This window comes from Dipodomys spectabilis, unplaced genomic scaffold, assembly GCF_019054845.1.
Source record: "Dipodomys spectabilis isolate Male_0828 unplaced genomic scaffold, ASM1905484v1 ptg000176l, whole genome shotgun sequence".
Taxonomy (NCBI): domain Eukaryota; kingdom Metazoa; phylum Chordata; class Mammalia; order Rodentia; family Heteromyidae; genus Dipodomys; species Dipodomys spectabilis.
Window position 1 is genome coordinate 4,520,477 of NW_024870853.1, and position 25,332 is coordinate 4,545,808.

At 51.3% G+C, this 25,332-nt stretch overlaps 1 protein-coding gene across 1 annotated transcript; it reads right to left on the bottom strand.

The window, feature by feature from the left end:
* Nucleotides 1-6,119: 6,119 nt before the first annotated feature.
* Nucleotides 6,120-21,091, bottom strand: Efnb1 (ephrin B1). The gene is made up of 5 exons (XM_042694912.1): nucleotides 20,247-21,091; nucleotides 10,241-10,518; nucleotides 9,251-9,343; nucleotides 8,224-8,349; nucleotides 6,120-7,983 (listed from the first exon to the last, which is right to left on the bottom strand). Exons 1-5 carry the CDS (start codon nucleotides 20,372-20,374, stop codon nucleotides 7,571-7,573), a joined length of 1,038 nt encoding a protein of 345 aa, XP_042550846.1. The 5' UTR covers nucleotides 20,375-21,091; the 3' UTR covers nucleotides 6,120-7,570.
* Nucleotides 21,092-25,332: the final 4,241 nt, after the last annotated feature.

A 25,332-nucleotide genomic window follows, 5' to 3' on the forward strand; every position in this document is an offset into this window, starting at 1 on the left:
CCCTTCCCTGGGCACTGTCCATAAGTCATGGACACTTCTAACTTTTTCTTCTCTGGATTTCACACTCCCAGGACCCACGGAGGGGGCCAGATGAAGGGATCCCAGGGTCCATAATAAACAAGCTGTGATGGGAAGAGGTGGGGGGGTGGTAATTGAAGAGGCAATGGGCTGGAAGTCAGAAGACCTGGGTGAGGGCCAGTCCTGATGAACTCTCTGCGTGACTTGGGCAGTTCCTGCCTCCCCTTGCTGGGCCTCAGTTTTCCCATCCATCCAATAAGGGGGCTGGTCTCCAAGGTCTCAAAATGCCCTAACAGCTTGAAAGATTCCATTCTCTTCTCTGAATCTACCCAGGGGGAGGCCTTGGGGACTGGGGCACCAGCAGGGGCTGAGAATTCCATAGCAATTTGCATGTGAAAGCATGTTACTGCCATGGCTATTAGTGTGTGCTGGGAAGGGGAGGGGGGGAGACTGAGGACCAGGCAAGGACAGCTAACTGTCAGGCGGAAGGAAAGGGGAGGGGAGGAGAAAAGAGAGAGGAAGAAGAAAAGAAAGAAGAGGAGGAGGAGGAAAAGGAGGACAAGGAACAGGAAGAGAGAAAAAGAAGAGGAAGAGGGGAAATGGAGTATGCCTGGGGAGGTTGGACAGCCTTGCTCAGCTTCCAGAAATGGATAAAGTCCATAGATCTTTAGGCCTCTGCTCTGCCTGGAGATGCTCAATCCTGAGTCTAGGTCACACACCAATGGGTCTTGTCCCTACAGATGCCCTGCCAAACTGCCATGCAGATGAGTGGCTTCATTGTTGTGTGAAGTGCAGAGGGGTCTCCAGGGAAGGGAGTAGACCAGACCATTGGTAGTCTTTGAATTAGGGCTCAATCTCCCAGGGCCATATTTTCTTCAGGGTTATACAGTGTCCTTTTTTTTTTGTCGGTGTTAGGGCTTAAACTCAGGTCCTAGGCCCTGGCCTTGAGTTTTGTTTTGTTTTGTTCAAGTCTAACACTCTACCTCTTTGAGCCACAGGTCCATTTCTGGTTTTCAAGTGGTTAATTGGAGATGAGTCTCATAGACTTTCCTGCTTGGGCTGGCTTTGAACTGTGATCCTCAGATTTCAGCCTCCAAGAGTAGGTAGGATGTCAGGCGCCAGCCACCAGTGCCCTGCTATACTGTGTCATTTTAGCGATGTCTTATGTAAGCTTATTCTGTTTGTCAATATAAATATTGTATACATATTTTTGGTTCACACATACATGTGCATAACCATACACACTCTCCTAGGGATTCTGGGAAAACAAAGCAGTGTGCAAGAAGGGCAGGCAGCTCTGGCTAATGAGGCAAGAAGCTGGTTCCTAGGCCTGACTCTGCCAGCACTGTGTGCCCTCTGCGAAGTCCCTTCTAGACTCTGGGCCTCAGTCTCCTCCTGATGAGATGATCTGGGAGATCTCAGGAAAGCCCAAGCCCCACCATGTCTGGCCCCTGACTTGTCTGGTTTTACATGAGCAGACACAAAGGAAGCCAGTGAGGCCACTAGTCCCCAAGAATTCAGAAAATGTGGGGTCTTCATTGCAGGCAAGGATTTCAGGAACTATCTTGGCTTCTCCTGGAACCTGGAACTGGTAGAATCCCACAGTCTCCATAGGGATCTAGCCAGAAACGTGGGGGATGCCTTCTCTCTCAGTAGCTCTTCACCCAGCACCTCTGGGAAGGCTGCAAGAGATCAGCCACAGGGCCAGAGGAATAGGCAAGAGTTGAAGACACCTCTGTGACTAAAGAGAGTTTTCTCCAAAGGCTTTGGAAAATGTTTATCTTAGGGATGGTTTTTCCTCAGGAAGTAGGCTTATAGCTACAGGGTAAGTTCCTGTGTAAATGTTTAGAAACATTGCAAAAGAGCTGCTTTGGTCTTTTGGTTGGTGATGATGGGAATAGCCAGATCTTGGGGTGTACTGTCAAAGCAGCAAGAGTACTCAGGTAAGCCTTGTAAGCATAAACCAGTCTACTCCATTCCTCACTGGAGGAACAGTATCTACCATTCATTGGTATTCATTGCATGCTATGTATGTTCAACATTTATTGAAAAAAAATACAATGGATAAATGACTAACTTTATTCAGCGCTTTTTTTTTTTTTTTGGGGGGGGGGGGTCCAGTCGTGGGGCCTGAACTCTGGGCCTGGGCGCTGTGCCTCAGCTCTTCAGCTCAATGCTAGCACTCTACCACTTGAGCCACAGTGCCACTTCCGGCTTTTTTCTTTTTGCTTATGTGGTGCTGAGGAATTGAACCCAGGGCCTCAGGCATGCAAGGCTAGCGCTCTACCACTTGAGCCACAGCGCTACTTCCGGCTTTTTTCTTTTTGCTTATGTGGTACTGAGGAATCGAACCGAGGGCCTCAGGCATGCAAGGCGAGAGCTCTACCACTGAGCCACCTTCCCAGCCCCTAAATGACTAACTTTAGAACTCCACTTTTTCTGTTCTTTTAGGTCTGAGACTGGGACTCAAACTCAGTACCTGCCACTTTTGCTCACTGGCTAGCACTCTATCAACTGAGCCACAACTCCAATCCCTAAAACCTCACTTTTTAATTATTATATCCTCCAATCTGCCTGACATTTCCACAACCCATTTACCACCCATACAGAGCTAAGTTAGCCAAGCAGTCAAAGACCTCTCTGGTAGCCAAGCATGGTAGTGAGCATCTGTAATCCTAGCACTTGGGAGGTGGAAACAGGAGAATTGTGGGGGGGAAAAAGACCCTTTTAGAATAGGAGACACCTGAGACCAGGAACCTCATCTGTCCTGTTGATCACTGTACTCCAATCCCTAGACTACCAACTGACATTTGGGAGGCATTCAGCAATGATTACTTTTGCTAAATTAGTACATCTAATACTATCTCCAAATTATCAGACAGGAAAATCAAGGCCAAAAGAGACAGGGCACTGCCTGCCCATTGTTTTTTTTTTTTTTTCCTTTTAAAATGAGTCAAGGCAGCATGGACAGGCCCTTAGGTCTTCAGCCTCTCAGCTGGACCAGAGCTTTCTCCCCTGGATTAAAGAGCCCACGGTAAAGTCCTCCCACCTTCCCATAGCCCTTCCCACGTTCTTCATTCTCTCAACTCCCAGCTTTCCCTCTTTTATTTTCTCTGCCAGCTCCATAATTAGCCATTGGAAACAGAACCCATAATTATTTTCTCCCCCATGCCCTTAAATTGCTTTCATTTTGGGCTCTGTGACCCCTATCCTGGGTGGGGCTGGGCTCCCCTTCAGCATCTCCCCAAGGGGGAGAGCCAACTTAACAAGCACCAGCTGGGGCTATAGTCCCCCCCACACACCCATCCAATGCCAGCTGTGCAGGAGGCTAGCAGCAGATGGGCAAGGAGGGTCCCTAAGCAGGCTGGGGCTGACTCAGCTGGGGTGTCAGTGAGACTGTGACGTGCCTAGGCAGGACAGGAGGCTAGGCAGGCAGGCAGGCAGGCAAGCAGGCGGGCCGGATTTCCGAGAGTGATTGATGCCAGGTGGCCAGAGGGCCGCTTGCTCAGCAGGGCCCAACCTAGGATGGCCCAAGTTGGGTCTGGATCATTCTTGACATTCTTCAGCTTACCTTCATGCTCCTGTTTAGACAGTGCCAGGCCCTCCACATTGGTTGTGCCATACGGATGTCAGATGTCTCCTGAGAGCTTAAAATTGACCCAGTGCTGGTAGACACCAGTGGCTCACGCCTGTAATCCTAGCTACTCAGGAGGCTGAGATCTGAGGATTGCAGTCCCAAGCCAACCAAGCAGAAAAGTATGAGACACTGTTATCTTCAATTCGCCACCAAAAAACTGGTATCTCAAGTGGCACAGTGCTAGGGCTGAGCACAAAAGCCTTGAGCCCTGAGTTCAAGCCCCAGGACCAGCAAAAAAAATGACCTAGTGCCAATAAAGTTACAAGCACTTTGGCCTTCCAGTTTGACGACGCTTGTGCCTTTAGGAAAACCAAGGCCTGCACCTGCTCAGTTTGGCTTCATAGGCAAACAGAGTTCAGCCTGCAGAGGTAGACAGGCAGCCCCAACCTCACCTGGGAAGCATCCTCTATCCCTGACTCACCAGGAGCCTGTGCCCAGCTGGGACAGGAAGGAGTGGAGGGTGGGGCCTGTCTGGGGCCTACCACTGAAGGCTCACACCTCCTGCCTCCAGCTAGCTAAGCTCAGTCCCTCCCTGACCCAAGACAGATGGGAAGGGAATGGAGGTAGGGAAAACTCTTGTTCTTCAAGATTCTCAAGAAAGAGGCAAGAAGTTGGGGAGTAGAAGAGAATGGGAGTCACACCCCTCACTCTCATTTACTCCTAGTGTAATAAAAGGTCTAATCTTGAATCCTAATACCCCTGTCTACTTGATGTGCATTTGGGGGCAAATTATAGCCCCTAGTAGGGTGTCTGTTTCTTCCTTTCAAGGGTGAGGCAAATAATTCACCACCTGCCACCCTCACAGTGGCATTTTAGAGATAAAATATGTGTTGGACACTGTGAAACAAGGAATACAAAGTAGTGCCAGCTACAGCATCCATGCTGGGCAAGACCTAGTCACAAATATCCTGGGCTGTTGGGTGAACTCTTCATGCTTTCCTTGGCCCTCTCCTAGTGTTTTACTTTACATGCCCACAGCTTACTCCCTAGACTCCCAGGGACTCCATCTCCCATGTGTCACCAGCAAGGACAGCTGGTACCCTGTAGTGCAGGGTGGGGTGGGGTGGGGTGGGGTGGGGTGGGGGGAGGACTAAAAGACTCATCTAACCTGGGTCTAGCATTACCTCAACTGGAGGTAATAATCTGGCCTGAACCAGCCCTAGTTAGAGACCCCCAGCACAAGCCAGGCCCTACTCTGGGCAGGCAGTCAAACAGCAGAGGCCTCATCTGATCCAGGCACTTCCTTTGGTTAATGAGAAACCAAATAAACAGCCTCTGCCCCAGCTGGCTCCAGGAGCACCCCAGCCAGGCCCAGCCTTGCTCTAGCCCAGCCTCCTCCCTCCTGCCCTGCCCTGTGTTCCCAGGGCTCTCCTCCCCCTTCCTTCTCCATGCATTCCCTACTTCCCACAGAACCCTGCCTGCTCCTTGGATGGCTTACTGGGGTTTTCTGCACTGGATCCCTTAACTCACCTTTCCCTTCCTTCCTCCTTTCTTCTCTTGCCTTCTTACCCATTTTCAGTTATGGGATTTCACTTGTCCTCCTCCTCTGACATATGTGTTAAGTGTCTTTATGAATAACCCCTGAAAAGCCCTACAGGCTGCTCCAGGCTGAAGCAGGAAGGCCCTGGGCCGACAAGCCTGCAACTCTGTTGAAGGATAGAAGCCAAATCATCTTGAGGGCTTTCACTTCATTCTCTGACCTGGGCAAGTTACTCATCAGCCTGTGGGAGGGAGGTTGGGTGCTCAGGGCTGCTCTAGCCTGAGGGCCTCCACTACCGGACAGAAGCCCCCAAATAGATCATGGTTGGAGCTATGCTGTTGCCCAGCTCTGAAGACAGGAAAGAGGAGTTCATTCTGTCTGGAAAGTTAACTGGGAAGTCTCAAAACACCCTAGTATTCAGTGGGAGCAGCAGAGGCTCAGCTCTTGGGAAGTTATTTCTATCCACCTCCAGGCATCCTGAGGCAGGGCAGGGCTGGGCCTGCCAGCAGGTCCAGATCTAGCCCCAGCCAGGTGGTGGCACTACCTGTAGACACACCCAAGTCCCCATGGGAACACCTCCTCCCCCCATCAAACCTTCTTCATTGAATGTGCTGCCTATGGCCTGTGACAGGATAGATTGGGGGGGGGGGGGGATGGAAATGGACCTAAGCTCATTATAGCAGAACAATAGGGCAGAAAACTGGGGGGGGGGGGGAGGAACAGAGTGAGATGCACAGGCACTTGAAATGTCTTGCTCCCCTTGGATAGCACCCCCTTCCACTTCCCCATACCTATCTGGATGAACCATGATTTGGCTATAGGAAATCTCACACATGTGTGCATGTACACAAACACACTCCTGTGTACACAAATGTTCACAGTTCACACTCAATTCCCCAACACCATGACACCATTTTACACCCAGTTCTCCATGTGGTTAATTTTTTTAGTTCTCATTTTTTTCTAAGAAAAAAGCAACAAGAAAATAATTCGGAGTTTATACAAAACATCTTTACATTATTTCTTCCAAAAAGACTAGTATTTACACAAATGGCAACAGAAACAAAAACAAAACAAACAAAAAAAAACCCCTTCCAATTGCCACCTGGAAGGGGCTGGCTGTTCTCCTCTCTCTCCCACCTGGCACTAGGGTGGGCAGCCGGCCAGGAGGCAATGTGGAGGGAGGTGGCTGGTAGAAGGCCCAACTCCTTCCTTCCATGGCCACTGGGAGTGCCTTCCTGCAAGGCTCACTGGAGTCTGTTAGCAGCCATGCTAGCAAGGAGCAGGGGTCAAAGTGCACTGCAGGCTGGCCCAGCCCCAGGCAGCCTCTTCCTCTTTCCAGGCCCCAGCCCGTAGGTGGGGAGGGGCAGTGGGAACCAGATTGGGTAAAGGTACCCTACTTGTGCTAGAACCCAGAAAAGAAGCGGGCCACCTGGCTTTATACCCACATAGGTCTCCACCTCGGGTCTCTATTTCCCTACCAGGCCAAAGAATGCCAAAGTTAAGAAGAGAACAGGGCGGTAGGGAACTCCCAGCTCTGCAGGGCAAATAGCCACCTGGGCACCTCATCTCCCTCCACCCCCCATGAGGTCATCTGCCTGAAGCAGCTCTCTTGTTCCCCAGGCAACAGCCAATTAAGACATTAATTACTGTGAGAGTAAGAGAGGCAGGAGATGCCCAAGAATCCCATAAGGATGGGATTTTTTTTTTTTTTTGGTGGAAGGGTGGCAGCCATTACCCCACTGCCAGGATGAGCTTTATGGAAGGAGGGTCAGGAGTGGATGGTGGGACACTTTGCCCAGTAGCACTCTCCTATTCCCTTGTGGTCAGGAACAGCCCTGGCCAGCCCTCCCCCACACCCCACCCCTGAAATACCAAGGAGTCTATAAAAGAAATGCCATCCTATGCTTCCTGGCTGGCCACATCCTGCCCCAGGCCCTCCTATACTGGGTCAGGCCAGGCTCAGAAAGCCTGGGGAGGGGCTACCTTGTACATTTTTTCCATTTTTATTCAAAAAACAGATGAAAATGAGTTGACAGCTAAAAAAAAACGAACATAAAAGCATTAAAAAACAGTGATGATGATAGTGGACGAGCAGTCCTGGGAAAGGGAAAGGGGGTGAGGGAGGGGGCAGGGCCAGGGGGCTGTCTCCCTGCCTACTGTCCATCAGTGTCCAACCCTGCCCTCCAAGAAAGGGCGCCCCCACAGAGCCCACAGGCCTGGCCAGAGGGGGAAGGCACGAGAGCATGGGGGTCAGGGTCACAAGCACCCCCCTCCAAAGCCCAGGGGGCAGGAAAAAGGGGAATTATAAAAGCCAAGAAACTACAAAACTAAATACAAAGGTGGGCACAGCTGGCAAGGGGAAGGGTGTGGGGGACAAAGGAGAGGTCCATCCAGGCCATCTGTCCCTCGGGGCTCAAAGCTGCTTTGGGCACTCAGACCTTGTAGTAGATGTTCGCTGGGCTCTGGGGTGGCATCTCCTGGACGATGTAGACGGGGTGCCCGTAGTCCCCACTCACCTTCTCATAGTGGGGGCAGTAGTTGTTCTCTGTAGTCCGTAAAGGGATGATGATGTCGCTGGGCTCAGTGCCCGCTGTGCCACTACCCCCTTTAGGACTGGCCAGGGTACTGAGTGACAGGGCAGCGGCTCGCTGCTGTGTGTGCTTGCGGTGTCGCTTGCGCAGCTTAAGTAGTAGGACGGTCAGGAAGATGATGATGAGAAGGAAGATGACACAGCCAGCACCAACGGCTGCAAACAATGCCACCTTGGAGTTGAAGAAGCTGTCGGCGTCCCCGCTGCTGCCCCCACCTGCACCTGAGCCACTCTTCTCTTCCTGGTTCACAGTCTCTGAGGAAGGGGGAAGGAAAGGAAGGAACGGTCAGCCTGAGGAAGATGACGTGGCCAACACAAATGGCCACAAACAAGAGATGAAGAAACAGTCATGGTTCTTGCTGTCACCCATGTTTGCCAGGAGATACATAGCAGGTCTCAGGCTGGACTCAGCCTGCATTTCTTTAGACACAGGGCAAAGAAGGCAACTGAGCAATAATGACTTCTGCCCTTTAAGAATCACCTGTCTAAACTTACCATGCTTGCCATCAGAGTCACCCTGGTGGCCCCGGCCAGGGGCCTGGGTGGCTGTCTTGACAGTGTTGTCTGCCTCCTTGCTGGGCCGGCTGGTAGTTAGTTGCTCAGGTGTCACAGCATTGGGATCTGAGAGCAAGGAGACAGGTGAGAAGGTGGGACTCAGGATTCTGCTAGCATGAACACACTTAATCACGCTGGTGGCTCACGCCTGTAATCCTAGCTACTCAGGAGGCTGAGATCTGAGGATCGCAGTTCAAAGCCAGCCCGGGCAGGAGAGACCGTGAGACTCCTATCTCCAATAAACCACCAGAAAACAGGAAGTGGTGCTGTAGCTCAAGTGGTAGAGTGCTCGTCTTGAGCTGAAGAGCTGAGGGACAGCACCCAGGCCCAGAGTTCAAGCCCCACGACCGACCAAAAAAAAAAATAAAGAATGGCCTCAATGCTAGAAGGAATCATGTTGAGCGAGGTAAGCCAAGAGCAAAGAGACAAACGGTACATGGTCTCCCTGATAAGTGGATGCTAAATCCAAAATGTTAGGTGATACGACAAAATTAACAGGACTTAAGAAACAAAGAACTCCCACTCATCTGGTCGAACCACTACTAAATATCCCCATGCTGCTGATCACATGTATGGTGTATATGTGTACACCGTTATATGTTATTGACTGTGATAGACAATTTGCTCCAGGAAACTTAGAATGAACTTGTGACTTTAAATGAGCATCATTATTCCATAATACTGTGAAATTTGGGAAATTATGTAATCACTTAATCACAATTAAAAAAAAAAAGAACCTCGGGGAAGGTAGGAAGAGAAGGGATGGTGGGGGGAAAACAATGGAGGGGGTAACAAGGCTCAATAGGAAGTGTACTCATTACCTTGCTCATGTAACTGTCACTCTCTGTATAGTATATTTACAATAAAAAATTAAAAAAAGAAGAATGGCCTTAATATTGGACCTCAGCTACTCAAAGCTCTGGCCCCTCCCTCACTCCCAACATACCCAGTCAGCCTGAGTATTTACCTTGTCCAACTTTCATGACAATCTTCATGGTGCGTGTACGGCATACACCTCCCTCCCGGTTCTCCAGCCCCTCCAGGCTCCCATTAGATGTGGCTGCAGGAAGATACCAAAGCAGATAGAAGTTGGGAAGAGGGAACATGTCTGCCATCCTTACCCAGAAACCCCAGTGCTGCCTCAACAACAGTAACACAGAGTCATCTAGGAAGAATGGCCTAGAATGGCTACTAGGGGTGAAGTGTGGCAAGCAGCTCTGATTTACTCATGAACCCTTCTTCTGCTTTCCCTCCCTCTTCACCTCCCTCCCACTAAGAATAAAGTAGCCCAGTTCAGCCAGGCCAAGCCCAACCCCTCTCTATGGGCTCTGCTCCTCATAAGTAGGCAATACTAAGGTGTGCCTTCTCACTGGGAGCTGCTTCCCAGAGGGCAAGCAATGAAACTGGCATTATGAAAGGGGCTTTGAGAAGCCTGGAAGGAATTCTAGATTGGGGGTAAGGAGAACCAAGCTGAAGTCTCAATCCTTTCTCTAACTCATTATGTGGCCTACAGCAAGAAGCCCATTCACCTTTCTGTTTTTATGCTGGGGATGGAAGTCACAGCCTTATAATACCAGATAAATACTACTACTGAACTATATTCCCAGCCCCTGCTCATCTTTTAGGCCCTCAGTTTCCAAGGAAGAACTGTCTGATCCCAAAAGGCTCTGCCAACCTAGCCATTCCCAAGAAAGAGAGAACGCAACATGATCAGAGGCCTCTTCCACTCAAGCCCTGGAGCCAAGGCAATCTGGCAAGAGGCCACATGGTGATTGTTGGGTCCAGAATTTCAAGGCCAGGCAAGGAGGAGAGCATGCTAGTCTTCAAAGGGGATCAGATCAGGCAGAGCTTCAACTGTGTGAGGTAGCTGGGCACCACACTGAAGCTCCCACTACTGTGAGGAGGCAGGAAGCTAAGCTTAGGGAGAAAAGCATACAATGTGAGTATAGGGACTCACAGGTAATGTAGTAATCATGGTACTTTTTGAACTCCAGGCCCATGTAGTTGGGGCTGAACTCCTGGAACTTGATGGTAAAGCGGATTTCTTGCTGTGGTCTGTTGCAGGTGACTAGCACGTTGGGGTCCAGCACAGTACTGCAGGCAGCTGCCTGTTCTGGCCGTACCAAGTACAGCTTGTAGTACTCATAGGGCCGCCCCGCTTCTGCTCGGGGGCAGATAATGTCCAGCTTGTCTCCAATCTTCGGATAGATCACCAAGCCCTTCCCACTCAGGAACCTGCCCAGGAGAGAAGAGATGGTCAGCCTCAGGGTTGCAGGGCCCAAGATATCACAGAACCAGGAGAATAATCCATGAGAGGCTGGGCTGGGGCAACATGGTAGGAATGGTGAGAGTAGGCCTTCCACTGTTCCTTAAACTTCATGTTGGGGGTGGGGAGACAGAAACACACTGCCAGCAGGGTGTGGAAGGGGTGGCCCATAGGCAAGGCTGCCAGGCTTTGAATGCTTGGCAGGGTGGGGCACTGCCTGGCTGGGGGAGCCCTTTGTCCTAATGTGGCATTTCCGCAGGGGACTGACGTGGCCAAATGGGCTGGGTACCAAAGTGTCAGGCCCAGGCTGCCTGAAGGTGGCACCTGAACCCCTCCCCCAACAACTCACATTCTTTCATGGCTGCTGCTACCTACCTACCTAGACACACACACACACACACACACACACACACACACACACACACACACACACACACACACACACACACAAGCCCACACTTGCCTTAGCTCCTACCCCCGCAGATCCCAGCCAAAGGCTAAGGGAGGCTCAACCTGTCTGGGACCCATGTCTTCCCCTCCCCCTCCCCCTTGCTAATCTTGTGCGTGATAGGGGAGGTAGGAAGAAACACATCACTCAGCCAAGAGATGGGGGCCATGGTTTCTAATCAGATATATCCTTATAAATATCCTATTGGTGACCCCTCCTCTCATAATGTAAGAGTTTGAACCTTCAATCTTGAGTAGCCTCAAGAACAAAGAGAAAGAAGAAGGGGTCTAACCAGGGCCAACAGATTATAGTAAATGGGGCCCCAGAACCCCATTCATCACCTCCACACCACTCCTAGTCGAGATCCTTAAAGGACATAGAAGAAGACCTTAAGCATGGGTTTTAGTGTTAAATCTGGGGGAAACAAGAGTGGTTGGTGGCCCAGGATCCCCTGGGCATTAGAAAGTACATTAAGAATAGAGCTCCGTTGGCTTTTTTCCAAGCTGGGGCACAGCAGAGCTAAGAGTAATGTGGTACCATGTTAAAGAAAGGACATAGCTCTGTGGTCCTGATGAGCCGTCTAGTATCTCTGAACTTCATTTCCTTCACTTACACACTGGGGGTGGGAAGAGCCTTATCAAGGTTGTGGAGGGGGAAACAAAAGTGCATGGTCAGCACCTAGCAGCACACAGTAGGTACTTATTATGCTTAAATACTTCTTAGAAATAGTATATCGAGGTGCCGGTGGCCCACGCCTATAATTCTAGCCACTTAGGAGGCTGAGATCTGAGCATCACAGTTCAAAGCCAGCCGGGGCAGGACAGTCCATGAGACTCTTATCTCCAGTTAGCCAACAGAAAACTGGAAGTGGAGCTGTGGCCCAAGTGATAAGAGTGCTAGCCTTGAGCTGAAGAGCTGAGGGATAGCAACCAAGCCCAGAGTTCAAGACCTATAACCAACAAAAAAAGATAGTCTATCATGAAGAAGTCAGATACTAATAGGAAGTACCTGAGAGTCCCATCTCATTTTTAGTAGGCTGGAAATAGGAAGAGCTGATACAGTCCTATAGACTATAAATTTGTTTGCCCCAGAAAAGTAAATGGTGCACACTACAGCAATAGGTATCCCCAAATAGCTGCAAGTTACATGTGCGGGTAGTGTTTCAAAAACAGCTAGGGATGGAGGCAATACAAGGAAGACTGATGGGCCTTCTGAGCACAATGGTCAGAGATGGTTCCACGGGAAGGGCAGGAGGAGGGTAGGTTCTGGGAGAGGGATGAGAAATCAATAGATAACAATAGTAGACAACAGGGTCTGCGACATAAAACCTAAGGGATTGGAGAAGGTAGAGAGGAACAAAAATCAATTAGGTCCAGATTGAAAGCTCTCAAGGACCACCACCAAGCAATGTAAGTTTCATCCCACTGGTTACAAACCCACTGGCAGAAAGGACAATGGAGGGATAAAAACAAGCTTTAAAACAAGCTAGTCAGTGCCAATGGTTCACACCTATAACCATAGCTACTCAGGAGATTGTGATTTAGGATCAAGGCTTCTAAAGAACCTGGCCAGAGGAAGGAGAAACAAAGGAGGAGGCAACAATGTTGATAAGAAATGTACTCATTACCTTGCTCATGTAATTGTAACTCCTCTGTACAGTATTTTCACAATTAAAAAAAAAAAAGAACCTGGCCAGAAAAGTCCTTGCAACTCATCTATAATTAGACAGCAAAAGCCTGAAGTGAAGGTGTGGCTCAAGTGGTAAGAGTGCCAGCCTTGAGAGAAAAAGCTAAGGGACAGCATCCAGGTCCTGAGTTCAAGCCCCAGTATCAGCAAAAAGAAACAAACAAACACAATGGAGAAGAATATTGTCCAGTGTGGCAGTACATAAAGCGATATAAAACAGAATACCAGTATATAAAGCTACCATAATCATCTGGAAAGAGAGTGGTTCCATTTCCTGAGGGCCAGGATACAGAAGAGACAAGCACTGAGGGCCTACAGGAAACTCTGAGAAATGTCTTCACATTGTTAATTTCTGTCTTCATCCAAGGAAGGGACTTAATACCTCACTAGGTGAGGAGGGAAACTGACCAAGGGAATCATGTAGATAAAGAAAATCAGGGCTGGGAAGGTGGCTCAGTGGTAGAGCGCTTGCCTTGCATGCCAGAGGCCCTGGGTTTGATTCCTTAGCACCACATAAGCAAAAAGAAAAAAGCCGGAAGTAGCACTGTGGCTCAAGTGGTAGAGCGCTAGCCTTGAGCTGAAGAGCTGAGGGACAGCGCCCAGGCCCAGAGTTCAGGCCCCACGACTGGAACAAAAAAAAAAAGAAAAGAAAAGAAAAAAAAGGAAAATCAGCCCTCCATCAACGTCATGTGATGCTCCCCTAAACTGAAAGCTGCCATCTTGAGGTGCAGGATGGTCAATGAAGCTAGCCAGCACCAGAGTAAGATGGCTTCCCCTTTGCTCCCTAAGTCTCCATCTCCACAAGGCCAGAAAGGAAGTACAGATGCAGTAGAGTCCCAAATAAACATTTAAAGGTGAATTCCCCTACCACATTCACCATGCAAAGCTTCCAAGTTTCATCAAAGATTCTGTAATTTCCAGGGCATTTTTTAACTTTCCAGTGCTCACACTCATTCTGTCCAGATGGCAGAATTAAATTATTTCTAACATCTTAGAGCCCAAAGGAACTTTAAGAGACCCACCCAGTCCAGGCTCTTCACAATGTGAGAGGAATGATGTGATGAACATTGTCATTGGAGAGAGATGCACAAATCCAATCAGGAGCTTAGCCCACCCAGGATGGCAAGCCTTAGGATAGGTTTGCGCTCGGCTCGTGTGCTCTCTCTCTCTCTCTCTCTCTCTCTCTCTCTCTCTCTCTCTCTCTCTCTCTCTCTCTCTCTCTCTCTCTCTCTCTCCCTCCCTCCTTCCCTCTCCCTCTCTTCCTTTCCCTCTCCCCCTCCCTCTCCTTCTCCCTCTCCCTCTCTTTCCTTCCCTCCTCTCTCTTTCCTTCCCTCCCTCTCTCTCCCCCCCTCCCTCCTTCCCTACCACCCCATCTCTCTCTGTCTTCTCTGTTGTGGTATCTGAACTCAGGACCTGGGTGCTGTCCCTGAGCTTTTTTGCTCAAGACTAGCACCCTACCACTTTAAGCCACAATACCACTTGCAGTTTTCTGGTGGTTAATTGGAGATAAGAGTCTCACGAACTTTCCTGCACTAGCTGGCTTTGAACTGCGATCCTCAGATCTCAGCCCCCTGGGTAGTTTAGGATTACAGGCGTGAGCCACCAGCACCCGGCTGAATCCCTAGGATTCTAAGAGGACCTCAACACCTTGACTGATCTTCGTACAGTTGCACCTCAACAATACATTCAAATGTACCTACATATTGGGCATGGAAAGGGGAAAAGGCCAGCTTACTCTTGGCCCTAGATCTCTCAGCAGAGATTCATCTGCACTGCTCACATTCCAGAGCCCTAAATCAGAATAGGGCTTTTTGCTAACTCAGGGAATCTACCTTGAACCCAGAGACACAGAGAAAACAGATGTCTACATGGTGGGGGAGGGGGAGAAGAAAGGACTATTGCCCCCAACACCCCTCAGAGTCTCTCCAACCTTAGTGAACAGACTTCATAAATATTCATCAGCTCATTTGCATAGCAGCTGGCAGAAAAACCTCACCTTCCTCCTCTAAAGTGTGAAAGGAAAAGGGGCTTGATGAGATCTGCATCCCTGACCCCAATCCTCCACACTGGTACTTTCTTAGTATCCTCCCCCTAACTGGGAAAACATGGTCTGCAGGAAGCCCAAGAAAGTACCAGGGATTACAAGGAGTAGCATTGTAGACAGTGAGAATGAAGCCTGAAGCCAGGTACAATGCTAGTGATACCCTACAAGGAACCCAATAAGCTTCTCTTTTCCTCAACTGGTTAGGAATAGGAGTAGGAGAGAAGAGGCAATCTGTAATTTAAACTTTAAAAAGTCTAAGTTCATTTCAAAAACCCACATTTCAAAAACTACTACCCCCCCCCCCTCCATCAAGCCAAGCTTTCTTGCCTGGGGCCACCCCCAGACAAAGCCCTTTTCTGGCAAATAAGGGGATTGACATGGCCCAGCAGGAAGCCTGAAGCAGGTCTCCATGGTAACCTGAGGTCTTCCCTCCTTAGCCTCTGATATCCCTGGGACCCCAGGGAGCCACCCCAGGGAGTAAAAGGACGTGGGGTGGCAACCTGAATTATTTCAGCTCCTGTCTTATGGAACTGCCCTTTCCTTTCCTCTCCAGCTCAAATCCATTTGTCTTTCGACCTTTCTACCTATAAGTATCACCATGACTGCTCAAAAGAATCCTGGGACATGTAAAGTTGAGAGAATCTGGTGACAGTAGCCCCCAAGGTCCTGGACTGGTCAGAAACCAATGGCTCCCACTCTCTACCTCACACATCTTTTGTCTAGATGGGCCTTTCTTCCACCTACATGTGATTTCCAGGGGCAAAATTTGTGGCTGGAACAGTCATGGCCAGGACACTGTCCACATCCGACCAGGTCTTTACTTCTTTCCCTCTAACCCTTTCCTCAGGTTCTAGTGACTTGTGGTCAGAGAGTGACCAAACAAAAAGCCTGATTCCCAAGTTGTCCAAGTCCATGTGTGACAGCAGACTCTAATCCATGGCCTTGATTTACTGGCCTCACCACTACTGGGCTTACACCCCTCAGGGTAGCAAGAGTAGTGGAGGGCAGACCCCAAGCCAGAACTCAAGTCTGCTCTCATCCCAGCTAGGGTGGGGAGCCCCCAAATTAAAGGCTCCTCTTTCACTCCCCCAGCTCCACCCAGCCCCCAAGGCAGCAGGAGCAGGCCTGGCGTGTCCCAGCAGTGCCCGCCCAGGCGTGGGTGGGCAGGAACAGCAGCTGGGTCCTGGCACACACACAGCTCTGTGGAAGGCAGAGGAGAGTCCCAGAGGAAGTCACCCTCCCCACCTATGTGAACTATGCCCTCTCCTCTCTGTCTCACCTGGCCAAAGCTAGTATGCTAGAGGCTGAACACCCACCCTTACCAGCCCATTGTCTGCTTTGGTGGGTCCCTGAGAGGAAGAGATAATCAGTCCAGAGAGGAACTAAGGGAACTTCTCAGAGCTGGTACTAAGTTGGTCGTCACCTAAGCAGGCTTCCCTAGGAAAGTTAAGTGAAGCTGGAGAACTTCTAGCCTTAAACAGGAAGAGTCTGAGTCACAGTGCTCACCCACTTGTGAAGTGAGAGGGAGAACCCAGGGGCAGCAGGGAGCCACAGCCTCTTCCCAAACCCCACCTTACATTCCTGTCTCCTCCAGATTCCAAAGCAGCAGAATGGGGTGGAAAGAAGAAACCGAGATCCTAACTTTGTTCCCTTTAAACAAGTCATTTCTCTCTTCTGGGCCAATGCCTCCTTATCTGGAAAATGGGGCCAATACCTACTTCCAGGGCTGTTGGGAGTATCCAATGAGATCATATATGAAGATACGTTGTAAGTAGCACAAAGCTGCCTGCCTATTACTTAGCACACCAGCCATGCAGTATCATTTAAGCTGAAAGTGCTTACACTCCCAGGCTGCTAGCACCCAGCCCCAAAACCACTACCACAGAACCCACTTGGGAAGAAGAGCTTCTATGGCCCACAGGGATTTTCAAAATGTAGCTGTTGAGTATCCCCCACTTCAGTTCCCTTCACCACCATCCTCCAAACCTGGGTTCTCATGGCAACCACAAGCCTCCTAGCTAGCAGACTCTCCTCCTAGCCGTAACCCATGCAAACAGTGATGCACAAGGCCTGCCCATCCCTATTCACCTGGATTAATGAGACAACAGAAAGCCTAAAAGGAAGAAAGGGAACCCTGGCTTTCTGCCTCACAAGCCCTTCTTACCCTAGTCTGGCTGCCCTTTGTGGGGGCAGGGAAGCAAGGGAACAGGGTATGGTAGAGACCTCTCGGCTCCCAGCACCCTCAGGCCCCCCACCTGTAGCCAATCAGCCAGAATAGAAGAGGTCAGGTCCCTAACCACCCCGGAAAGGGGCCCCCTAAGTTGGCCTCCCCTAAGACTATGAGCTAGAACAGCTGGGAGGGGGCTGGGACCAAACCCTTCCACTTGAAACAGGCAAGCATGGGTTGGGGTCTGCAGCTGCCCCCTCCCATGCTAAGTCAAGGGTCCTGGATGTCAAGAAGAATCTCCACGGCTGCCCCAGTAAGGAAGGTTTGTAATGTGATCTCAGGCAGGGTGGGGGAACCTGAGTGGGGAGCAGGAAGGGGTCAGAATGGGACTGAAACTGAACTATAGCAGCTGGACTTGGCTGAGGACTCAAGTGTGAGGCCTGCCGGCTGCCCAAACCACCCCCCACCCCCCACCCCAAGAAGGGAGTTGGGGGGAGGAGGCCACCCTGGGACCATTTAAATTACAGTCCCCCAACTAGGCCAGCAGGAGCACACACTGGTTTCTACCAAACTCCACTTGGGAACAAACCCATCTCCCTACTCTGCACTCTTGGGGTGAATCTGACAAGAGGGGCCCAGGAGGCAGAATCTGCCACCCAGAAAATACCACCCTAGAAGGCCTCAGCACCAATTTGGGAGAAAGGACTGGAGCTTTCTTGCACCTTGGAACCTAGAAGCAGATCCCTAGCCCCACCACTTCTTTATTTTGATTTTTTTTTTTCCCAAGGAGGAAGCAATTAAGCAGAGTTTATAGGCACTAAGAGATTTTTTTTTGGGGGGGGGGGTGCCAGCTCTTGACAGGGCTGAAGAGAGAGACCAAAAGCCAGGAAAGAGGGGAGGGAAGAGAGAAAATGAGCCTGCGAGGGAGAGGGAGAGCACGGGCATGTGCAAGAAACAAAAGGACTTGAGAAAAAGAGGCAGAGAGTGACTAAGAGTGAGAGGGAGTGTGAAAGAGGGAGAGCTGCGAGCTGAGCTGGAGAGGGGAGGTGAGCGGGAGCTCAGAGGGTGTGAGAAGGCAATCCACACACCCGGGTCTGGGCCTGAGAGGGAGAACTCACTGGAGCAGGAGGTTTAGGGGAAAAGAGACAGAGGCTGTTGATTGGAAAAGCTGTGGCAGCAGCTTGAGGGTTGGGCGCGGTGGCAGCCCCTAGAGCCCAGGGGGAAAGGAGGGCAGTGCTTCTCTCCTGTCCTGCCCCACACCCCACACCAACACATGCAGCAGACATAGGCTGCATTCCAGACCCCTGAGCATAGATGAACTCTGGAGGGGTGGGGAGCGCACCAGGATCAGTCTTGAACATTTCCAGAATCTGCTGTATTATAGCATGGAATTCAGGCAGGTTCTGCTGAGTTGCCCCCCTCTCCACCCCAGGATTCCTGTCCCAAGCTTAAGGTAGAAAGGGTAGAGGACAGGCAGAGGGAATACACCTTCCACCTCCCCCCCTCACAAAATTTATAAATGGGTCCAAATCACTCTAAACACAAAAAGAGAGAAAGCTCAGAAAGATCTAGTTCCTCCCAGCACCCTCGACTCTGCAGGAAAGCTCTTTTCCAGCTGTGGAACTGCTTGCTATCTCTGATTAGAGACCAGAGAGAGCAATTAGGTCACTCCCATGAGTCCCTAGGATGGGCTACCCGAGGCAGATTGCAACTCTCCAGGCTCCACAGCATTTCCAACCTCCACCCTTACAGGGGAGAAGCTAGCACTGCTAAACGTTTGTCCCTGGGCTTCACAGCCTCAGGTCCCCCAACTATTTTGGGCCCCCACAGTTAAAAGTACTATACCCAATTCGATACCATAGAGGTAAAATTCTTTGCAGTCCTTTTCCTTTTAGCCAGGCAAAGCCCTCCACCCTGATCCTGCTTTAGCCATCTCCCCCACCCTAGCTTAACCCAAGGGGGAGAGGACCAAAGAAGCTGCCTTCTCCCATGTCAGGGCTGAGACATGGATCCCTTTCCCAAGCGTCCAAGGCCAGCAGGAGCTGGTGTAGTTAGTGGGAGCCCAGCAAGTGTGGTCAAGGAGAAAAGTGCAGATACAGAAATCAGAGCATAGATGGGACAGGTCAAGCCCTCCCCCAACCCTGGTTTCCCGCTAAACTGGGGTTGTTCACACATTGCCGGGTCCTCCAGAAAACAGGGAAGAAGAGCAATTTTGACCCCGAGTTCCAACTCAAGTCTCCAATGCCAAAAGAGGAAAAAGGTCCAGAGGTCACTACAACAGCCAGGCTGCTCCTCACAAACAGCCCAGAAACCACTGAGCCACCGCCCTGAAAGGTGTGTGTTGTTCCGGGGTGGGGGGGGGAATTATGAGGGGGTTAAGAGAAGAAAGAGAGAAAGAAAGGATTTCCTTTATATCGCCATCCCCCCCCCCCTCCAATCCCTTTGCAGAAAGCTACGAACGGCTTCTCAATCCGAGGGACTTAAGGGGGGGGGGGGGGGGGCAAAGGGACCTGCCTGGGCAGGAATCGCTCACTTCCCACCCACCTCCCTCGCTGGCTCCACTGCCACTCTCCGCCCGACTGGCCCTCGAAGCAGTTCCACTGCCGGCTCCATTGGACCCCCGACGGGCACTGGATCGAACCCTCACACACACAACAACCCTCTCCCACTCCGCCCCTCTCCACCAGCCGCCTTTGTGAGCCTGGGAGCGGCGCCCGCCTTTCTACCGCCCCGGTAGAGAGAAAAGGGGTGGGGGGGGGGCGGCAAAAGGAAAAGCCAGGGAGGCAAACAGACAGGGAATAAAGAAATGAAAATGCAAGGAGTCGGAGAAGGGACCCGGGCGCAGCCACCCGGCCCAAGCCAGGCTTGGGGGTCCCATGCCGCGTTTTCCCCACACCTAAGCAAAGGAAGAACTTGTGCGGTGGCTTTCCCCCCTCCCCCGCCCGGGTCAAGCTTGCTCCCGGAGCTGCTCTCGCCGAACCCCACCACGTTCCCAGGGGCCTTGAACGGGGCTGCGTTCTCTCCCCCACCCAGTTCTCGGGTGCGCTCTAGAGTCCTCATCTGCCTGAAGCGACCATCCCGACTCTCAAGTCCCAATGTGCGGAAGCAAGGGCCGGGAAGCTGAGGGGTCACAACCAACCGAGCTCAATGGCCCCCACCCCACCCCGACGCACCCTTCCTTGCCTGCCCGCAAGAGAACACTAGGAAAAGAAAAAGCTAGAAACAAAATGGGGCACCACTCCTCTAAACACCTCCCGCACTCACTCGGAGGGTGCGTGGCCTCACCTCCAAAAGCGGGGGAGGGGGGGGGGCACCTCCCATTCCCTGGGACCAGACCAGATAAGTTACTCACTTGGGGTTGAGGGAGCTCCAGGACACGGGCTCCAGGTTCTTCGCCAGCGGTGTGGCCAGCCGGCACAGCGTTAACACGACCATTGCCACAAGCCACTTGCTGAGCCAACGTTGCCCAGGCCGGGCCATCTTCCCGGGGGCAGGATGCACTGAGGGATCCCCTGGCGCCTCCTCAGCAAAGCTTGCGTTGCCTGCCTGTGCCGCGCTGCGCTCGCTCCGAGCCACTCAGGCGCCCATCCTCCGTAGCCGCCGGCTTCGGTGTCGCTCTCCTCCGCCCGGCCGGCCAGGAGGACTCACTGGGCAGGCGCCCCCAACCCTGGCATGAGCTGCGGCCTCCGAGGGCTCGGCGCCCCCGGGTGATCCCGCCTGATTCGGCTCGGCTCCCCGAGACTATCTGGGACTCCGCGCCCTCTTCCCGATAGGATCTCCCCACCGAGGATTCGTTGACGGTCCAGACTCCTCGATAGTCCCGGGATTGACACCCCTGCGAAGAAGCGGGGATCTCCCGTAAACGCGGGCTCGGTCCCCAGGCTCCCGATTGGGTTGCCCTGGCACGGGCTCCGTTCCTCCGTGCCACACTGGGACTCCGGGCTGTGCTCCCCTAGACAGCTTCTACTTCAGCGCGGGTCCCCGCTTAGTGTACTTAAAAGACCAAGGAGACACTGCCGAACCAGCCAGTCTCATCAGTTTACGCCTCTGAAAGCTCGGCCCGGTAGCCCGGCAGCCCCGTCACCGAGTGCTAGTCTCCCGGCGGTTGAGCCCGAAGGTCTGCGGCCACAGCTAGTCGCACACACCTCCCACTGCTGTCCAGCGCGCATAGACTCCCTCCGCCGCCGCCGAGCTTTCTACTCTCCTGTTCAGGCGAGCGCAAAGTCAACCCTGCTCCGCATAGCCAATAGCAAGCTCCGGAATGGGGTCCTTGCCCCATGCCACGCCTCCAGAGCAGGAAGGGGGCGGGGCTTCGGAGAGCTCTTAAGGACGCCGCGCTCCTGATGGCACCAATCTGAGTGTGCGGTTCTTGCGGTTTTGATTGCGTCCTGCTTCGTCCAGTTCCCAGAGCGCTCTGCCCGTGGGAAGTTAGCGCTTCTCAAGAGCAGCCGGCCTACTTCTTCTTCCCTCGACTCTGGTCAACAGCCAGGCCGACTGACCTAGGCCAGACAAGCCCTATTCCGTGTACCCTCGAGAAATGAGAATACTTCCGCACCAACACACGCCCTGGAAATCCTTGTCCGTACCCACTCTGTGGAAAAGATGGCCTGTGTGCTCCCCGACCAATACCACACAGGGCTCTAGTGACCTTTCTAGTTATGGCCCACAAAGACACTGTCTTCTTGTACTAAGCCTAACAAAACGGGTGATGGATGGATATTTGGTAGGCTCAAGTATACTAGTGACAAATCCTGTCTGCTTTCCATCCAGGATCATGTAGAAGCGTTGTGGGCTTTCCTTCCAACCTTGAGATTGATCATTAGCATGCACTGAACCGAACAAAAGTGGGGGAAAGTGAGTTTTTCTTTACTTGATACCAAGCGCTCAGAATCTTTAAGAGGTACCCGGGAAGAGCACAGATTTCGAATCCTATCTGATATGAAAGAACGGGCAAGACTCTAGCAAGAGTGCCTCTATAAAGAAAGATAGCTTGAGGGCTAAGAGGGAAAGGCTCAGGGCAGGAGCCTTTTACAAAAGCAAAAGCATACATCCTGGCTCTGAAATGCCCAGACTCCAGTCTTCTTGGCCTCACCATCTGGGCCTTTGTCTCCCAGCCCTGGCCCATTCTCTCCGCCCCTTCTTGCTTCTTTGCTTATAACTTGGCTCCATCCCATACATAGCTCAGACCCTCCCGGTCTGACCTACTCTCTTCCTTAGACCCCAGCAGAGACACTCACGAGCTGATGTCTCCCCCTTCTGGCCCACTATAGATCTGCAGGCACGTGGGACAACCCTGAAGCTCACAACCAGATTGACATATCCAAGCCTAGCATACCTACGAGCAGCATAAACAAGCCTGGCATACCTAAGCCAAAGTTTGAATATAAGACCTGAGACAAGGTGGCATTGTCAACATTCGCCATCTGGTGGCAGGAGGATGGGAAAAATTAGAGAAAGATCTGGTGTCAGGAGGATGGGTTGCGGGTTAGCTTTGGGACTGCCAGGGATCGAAGTCTCCCAATTGCATGGTTTTTGTCATTGTGATTAGGGATTATTTTGGAGGTGGGGTGGGAGGAGTTGGTGCTGGGCACGTAACCCAAGGCCTCAGGCTTGTTGGACAAGGGCTTAACCCTTGAACTAAATCCTCAGTTCACCTTGATACTTCTTTGTGGAGATAACAAGGTGAGCAACACTCCCTCAGGCGTGGCCACATTTAGTTGGAGGAAAAAGGCTGGAAAACATTTTGGTACAAGAGAAAATAGACACATATGCTTCTCATCAGCTTCCCATCACCCGTGTACCTGAATTCATAACTTTGTATCAGTGCTATAGCTTCAATGCTTTGCCACCTTTATGGAGTTTTATATCCATTCTATCTCCCTTGATGGGAGACTTAGCTACTGGGTTTCTCATGGCACCATCTGGTGATGCCTGTGGCAATAGAGGAGGACCTCTATTTGGGGAGAAATAAAATGGTAGAAGCTGAGCTTCTTCCATTAGAGATAGCCTTGAGGGTGAGATGACTGTTGGCAGACAGGGAGGAGCAAGAGCTGTCTAGAATTTCCTGCTCCCAGCTGGGGAGTAAGCAAGAAGAGATATGAACAAGGTACAAGGACACAACACACAGTCCAACTGGGAGATTAGGATTCTTGGCACGCACACCAGGATCTCACAATTTGAATAGAGAAAGCAGCATGCTGCTTACTGAGTACCTACTGTGTGTCAAAAGCCTTAGCTGTTTTTCCTTTATAGCCCTGTGAGATGACTTCCATGATTCCCATTTTACTTAGGGAGAAGCTAAGATCTGGAAAAGGTGGGCAAGAAGTGAGCCATATAAGTTCACTGAAGTGATCAGTAAGGGAAGCAGGACTTAACTCCTGCCATCTTGGTCCCCATACATTGTGCTCATTGCCTCTGTGCCATACTCATGGCACATTTCTAACCCCTTTCTGTTTTTTCTGTGTTTGTTTCATTCATTCCAGATTAAAAGCTGGTTCATGCCTGGCAAGCAGCAGTCTTACACAATGACCATGACTGTACTCATAGTCTTCCTGAAGGTTATTAGGACTGAGAAAGGAGATAGATAGATAGACAGACAGACAGACACACACACACACACACACACACACACACACACACACACACACACACACACACATAATCACCTGCCCATAGGCCAAAGTTTTGAAGTAGGACCATCACTGACAATCTGAGAACTAGCCTCAGATTCTCTCTCTCTCTCTGTCTCTCTCTTTCTCTCTCTCTCTGACTCTTTCTCTGTCTCTGTCTCTCACTCTGTCTCTCTCTCTCTGTCTCTCTCTCTCCACAGTTTTCATGCCTTGTGCTCCTGGGGAGAGCAGCCCCAAACCAAGCATGAGATAAGGGTGATGTGGCTTCGCTGCCAAACTCAAGAAACCTGGGCAGACAGAAGTCATTCCTGAGTGTGCCAGCAGCTAATCCTGAGTGGGAAGGGTGGCAGAGAAAAGGAGAGGACTATACGTCCAGGCCTGCTCCTCATGCTGGCCACCCCTGCTCATGGCTTAGCCTGTTTGCCTCAACCTGTCTATGCTACAGGGGCCTCAGGAGCTAAACCTTACCTCCTCCCTGCCACAGCCAGGACGTGTGACTCCAAGTTCCCACTATAACCTCACCCTGGAAGTGCCTCAGACATTGTGATTCAGGCCCCCGAGGTAGGGGAAAATGACTTTCCAGGGGAGCCTGAGAGAGAAGGTCAGAAGCCATGGGGGATGGTGCCTTCTCTTACCTAAGCCTTGTCTATTTCTTTGTCACCCCTCCCAAGACTCCCAGGTCATTGTGTCAACACACATATCATACCCCCCCACACACCCACACAAGATTCAAGTCCCCCATTGTTGCTGAACACTAGCCTTGTGTTGGGCTAGTGCTGGTGCCCCACCAAGCCTCACGCATGAGAGTGCTAAGAATTGAAGTGCCTGGGGAGGAAGGACACTCACGGACTCAGGGATGGAAAACATGTGGGCCCTGCAGGAAATCTCAGGTGTTGTACTGTCTCCTGAAAAGCTAGAGAGAAGTTATTTCAAAGCTCAGCTGCCTACATGAAAGGCAGTGGGGACCAAACTTCAGAGCCAGGGAGTCACTGTTCCTTGGGCATGGCACCTCCTCTGATTGTGCTTTGGTTCCTCTCTCTATCTTGAGAGCATCCTCTGCCTCACAGGGCCATGCCAAGGGCTAAATGAGATAATGTACATGAAAGGCTTAGCATGGGGCCTGGCCCCACCATGGTGCTTACTAAATGGAAACTCTTATTCTTTCCCAGAGCCTCCCACAGAGACACTCTCATCCCCAGACACACACGTTTGCACCCGTTCACACACGCTCTATGTGCCACACATGCATATTTTCCAGCTCCCTCGTATTCTTGCACTCGAAGACCAGTTCCCAGCAGGCTCTCATTCATTGTCTCCCCTGCCTCTGCCCTCCGCACCAGGTAATAAACCTGAGCTCTACCCTCGTGCAACTTAGAGTCTTCACCTTGGCCTTGACCTCTCCCTGTCTGGCTTGTACTTGGAGACACAAAGGAGTAAAGCAACTCACCCAAGGCCACACAGTCAGGGACAAATCAGGATTCCAACCTAGCCCATCTGGCTAAACCACCAGCGTTTTCATACTGGTATCCCAGAGCTCTGGAAATGAGTGTGTGTTAAAGTGTAAGCCTTGGTGAGCCACCGGACTGAGCCTGATTGAACACCTGGAAAAGCAGGCTGCCGGCTCAAGGAGTTAAGAATCTTAATCAGAGGCCCACGGCAATGCCAACATCACCTCTGCACCATCCCCCCAACCCCGTCCCCATCTCCTGTCTGTCCTCTAGAAAGCTTTCTGCCAGACTGTCTGCACCTTCCCTGAGCTAGACACATCCACTATGGCTGGTGCTTTGCATAATCTTTATATCAGCGCTG

Excerpts from the sequence above, each read along its gene's own strand:
- Efnb1 (XM_042694912.1), bottom strand. The coding sequence starts at position 20,374 with ATGGCCCGGCCTGGGCAACGTTGGCTCAGCAAGTGGCTTGTGGCAATG. Across the intron at positions 8,350-9,250 it reads TGTCATGAAAGTTGGACAAG|ATCCCAATGCTGTGACACCT; the intron begins GTAAATACTCAG and ends CCTTGCTCTCAG. Across the intron at positions 7,984-8,223 it reads TGACTCTGATGGCAAGCATG|AGACTGTGAACCAGGAAGAG; the intron begins GTAAGTTTAGAC and ends CCCCTTCCTCAG.